The sequence below is a fragment of the Halyomorpha halys genome, unplaced genomic scaffold (assembly GCF_000696795.3).
Source record: "Halyomorpha halys isolate HHAL.00 unplaced genomic scaffold, Hhal_1.1 Scaffold1271.1, whole genome shotgun sequence".
Taxonomy (NCBI): Eukaryota; Metazoa; Arthropoda; class Insecta; order Hemiptera; family Pentatomidae; genus Halyomorpha; species Halyomorpha halys.
Genome location: NW_027113754.1, coordinates 182,628 through 187,025, shown reverse-complemented (window position 1 = coordinate 187,025; position 4,398 = coordinate 182,628). Strand labels below are relative to the sequence as shown.

Sequence of the window (4,398 nt, the reverse complement as noted above, 5' to 3'; positions counted from 1 at the left end):
ATATCTTTAGTGTAATCGTTATTAGCCTGGTATCATTACGCTTCAAAACTACAATCTACAGAGCAGATTTGGACATATCTTTAGTGTAATTGTTATTAGCCTGGTATCATTACGCTCCAAAAATTATCGTTATAATCTGCTATTTTTTTATTAATAATAAAGGCTTAGCGAACCTGAAGGTTTGATGCTTACACCAACACAGTTGTTCTCTTCACACATCCATCCAGTGATACCCGTTTGAACCCCAATTTACCAGATCAGTCTTGAAAGTTAAGGGATTATTAATATTTTAGGGCCTATACTACTAACCCCTACACTAAGCCCTGTAACTTTATACACCTATCTCATTCCCTGCAATGCTATCATCTGAATTATATCTACCAAGTACAGTTCCCTCAACTTGGAGTTGTGTAGTCTTCTAAATTTTCTGATTAACTCCCTATTTTTACTTTCAAAAATCTTAAGGCTGTTTTTCATGAAGCGTAAGAGGCCATGTTTTGCATCTATAGTATGCAACAGTAAAAAGGGTATAATTGTAATACAAAATATAAATTTGGTATAAATATAAAAGGAAGATAGTATGGGTGTGGTCAAAATAACTCAAATAGTAAATAAGCTATTTATTGTCAGCCAACATTTCAACGCACTATGTAGGGCTCTTATCTGAAATCATCGATGGTTCATTTAAGATCTGGGTCTCTTAGTGTACACATCTGTAGCCAAGGGCAGCTCTCTAGTCACCTCTGTCGCTCTAACTAACACTTGTAATCTATCAGTCTTGTCTAACTCATTGAAGAGCCCATGTCACTGGCTGAGTCAGCAACACTCTCATAGGTTCTCAGAATGTTTTTTACTGAGTTTTACCATGGGATTAGTTAAATAACAAAAAAAAATTAATAATAAGTAAGCCTAATAAATTGGACAACAGAATAAATTATACGAATCCATTAAAATAAAAAAAATTACTTTAAGTAATAAATATTATCTTAGTTATTAAATTTAACGAACCAAAAAATTAACAACATTTTATATTATAAACTTTAGAGACCTTAATATAAGTGGTGATATAAATTAATTAATAAAAACAAAATCCTCACCTCCTGAAATTCATTTTTGTGTTGCCTTGTTAAAGCCCGTCTAAAATGAGCTTTTACATTATCAGGTTCCATTTCCAAAACAATGTCCAAATCATCTTGAGCTTTATTAAATTTACACTGTTTCAGATCTACAAAAACAAACAAAATTATAAAAAGAAAATAATAATAATAAATAAAAAAGTAGAAATTATATGTTATTATGTGCAAATATTCAATAATTTATGAACTCAAACTTTCATTCAATGATGAAAACTTCACAGGATTTAGGATTTGAATAAAATATTTATAACTAATTAAAAAGTAATAATACAATAAAAGAGCATATTCTGAATGGTGGAGGATGGGACTGCAAACAAAATTAGAAGTTAATGTGATGGATTAGCATGAAAATAGTGCATACAGTTTGGTTATGATTGAACTGCTGACCTTTAACTCAGCAAACTTATTCATCTATTGAGTATCGGATGATGCATGAAGGCTATCGGGTGGCACTACAACAGTATACTGGGCAAAACACTATTGTGCTTTCTTATCATGCAGTAAAAATAAAACAAAAATAGTATTAGATTCAGTACTTCTTAAGGAAGTATTTCTTACAGACAAATTTAAGAGTCATAGAAAGAGATAAATTCAGCCTGACTTTTATACCTTATAACAAAAAAATCTGGAGCAGTGTGCGGATCACACAGTTATTGCTTACATCCTACATACGCCCCGCAGTTTTGTGTGGACTAGTGGGCTTGTGTTTAAGTTGTCACAATGTTTGTGCTTTTGAAAAAAACAAAGACTAGGGAAGGCAAAAATTATAAACAAATTTATTTTTATTTTTATATTACTATAAGAATTCACATTATAGGATTTCTTAAGGTAGGGATACCAAATATAATTTTGTTCCTGCCAAGAATCTACCATTTCATGAAAAGATAACAAATCAGTAATGCTATCTCAACAAATCAGATTGTCCCAGCTTTTCACGTTTAAATTAGGTGTCTATTTTTTAAAAAATATTTTGTATTTATCCATTGTTTAATATTGCTAACAATGAGAATTGTTACTTTTCTTTAAATATTCAAAAGTGAAGGTACTTTAGGGAAGATTTTTTGAAAATTCGGCATTTAAGTCCAGTCAGACTAAATTTCAGTTTTGAACAACATTTTGTTTTTGTGCTAGTCTGTTCATACACACACAGACAGACCATTTTATGAGACTTGGTTATTTGGACTCAGAGGACCTGAAAATGTATATTTCCATCGAAAACTCAAATTTGAAATTTTACATTATCACAATAATTTTCCTTACTTAATATTCCATTTATAAGTAAATGAAAGTAAAAAATCATTAAATTGTTTCTATATTTGATTTAACAGCTCATTTAGAATACAAAGCTTAAAAATATTAATATATCACATTAAGTAAAGATTTAAAGATAATAATAATAATATTGAAATAATACTTACAAGTGGCCGCTCTGTTATTGTAACTAACTGCAGTGGGATAGAGGCAGATGGATCTAGTATAATATCTGATAGCATCATTAAAGAGATTGCGTTTATAGAATTCATTACCTAATTCTTTTTCCTTAGCTGCTATCACCTTACGCTCTTCTTCGCTTAGAGCATCTAAAAAGTTTTTAAAATTAAATTTTGAATGATTGTATGCTCTTTTGTATTTCAGATAATAAGGTTAATTACATCTACAATTTCTTAAATCAACCTAAAATTCATTACAGGAAGAATCACTGCCAAAATATGAGAAATAAAAGTTGAAAATTAAATTGGTATATATACACCACCATCATATCAGTAATTGGAGATTGACTTCATATCACATGATAATGATTATTACACATAATTTGCCTTTTTAATTAAGCAGACATTAACATAAAGTTTGTAGGCAGCATAAATACAAGCAAAGAGGAGTCGAAACAAAATAAGATAACTCACAGAAAATAATATAATTGTTTAAATATCTTCTAAACTTACACATATAAAACCATCAGTATTCATTCTTCAATGGAATATTTAAAATTTACCTGATGTTTGAGCGATTTCATGGATCTCTTTCTCTTCAAGCGAAAGACTACTCTCAGCCTCTTTTTTTTTCTTTTCAGCGAGTTCTCTCCTTTGTTTCTCTTCAGCCCTTTTCTCTTCCTCAAGATCAAGTTTTAAACATTCCTTATCAGCATCAAATTTTTCCCACTGATTGTAATCTGTCATAGTAATCTTTTTTTTGTCTAAATTCTCTTTTTTTGTTTCATTCTATAGAAAACAATAATAAATATTAAAATTAAATAAAAGATAAAATCATGTTGGGAGTAAAATTGATCAAATGAAATTCACCAAAATAGCACGTGATCACTTTTACCACTCCATGATATATAAAGCCAAGATAATAAATAAAGAGATAAAGCGAAATATACCATGTTTAATGAATGATTAAACAGAGGTTCTCACACTCTGTAAAATAATAAATGGTAATTATGAAATAGGCAGTTTTAAAATAAAACAAAATTTCAAAACCAACCTCAATTTTCTTAACAGATCTTCTAACTTCAGGGTAATAATTGTTAGAATCATTCACAGATTTGCTATTGTTTAGTATCTGATCAGTTTCATCAATCTCATTTTTCCACTCCTAAGAAACACAGTCAAAACATTTTATTTACCACAAATTAGATAAACAATAAGCTCTAGTCAATTATTAAAATTATCAATACTATACATTTTAAGATAAAAATCAGGTGCAACCCAAAAATATATTTTAACTCGGATTAATTAAGCTTCACCCTTGTAATATTCAGCTTAAATAAATCACAGAGAACTCTATTCTGAAAGTGTATGAAAGATTTTCATGAAATCCAAAACTTCTCTGTGAAAATCATCAATAATTTCTATTTTAACAGAAAAATATTCATTACACAGAAAGGAACCCACTCAGAAATCCAAATTTGAGTTAATGCTATATTATAGTTCCTCCTAAGCTTACACCTCATGCTTACACCATCTATGACTACAAAAAACCTGACACCTCAAAAATGTATATCTAAATGTTAGAAAATGTACAAGGGACCATCTTCACATAAAATAGAAGCCCTTAAGATGCAGTTAGTTAAACTTTTTTTTTTTTACTGTACTTATTAGCACCTTCCTAAATAGTATTATTTGCAAATTGTTTATTATGTACTCAGTTACTATGCGGATTAGTTTCTTTATGTTTAATGTCATCTAAATAACATCATGCTTCAAAATACATCTCTAATTTTTTACAATTTGTATTAATTCTTAGTAAAAAAATTTTTTTT

General features: G+C 29.1%; 1 protein-coding gene across 4 annotated transcripts in view; it reads right to left on the bottom strand.

Moving 5' to 3' along the window:
* The window catches only part of Spag1 (Spag1 axonemal dynein assembly factor), a 9,090-nt gene that overhangs the window by 2,865 nt on the left and 1,827 nt on the right, over positions 1–4,398 (bottom strand). For all 4 annotated transcript variants that reach the window (XM_014433817.2, XM_067051082.1, XM_014433814.2 and 1 more), the window contains 4 exons: positions 3,621–3,731; positions 3,130–3,355; positions 2,555–2,716; positions 1,098–1,225 (listed from right to left, as the gene is read on the bottom strand). In XM_014433817.2, the coding sequence (XP_014289303.1) occupies positions 1,098–1,225; positions 2,555–2,716; positions 3,130–3,355; positions 3,621–3,731 (627 nt within the window). The remainder of the gene's footprint in view (positions 1–1,097; positions 1,226–2,554; positions 2,717–3,129; positions 3,356–3,620; positions 3,732–4,398) is intronic.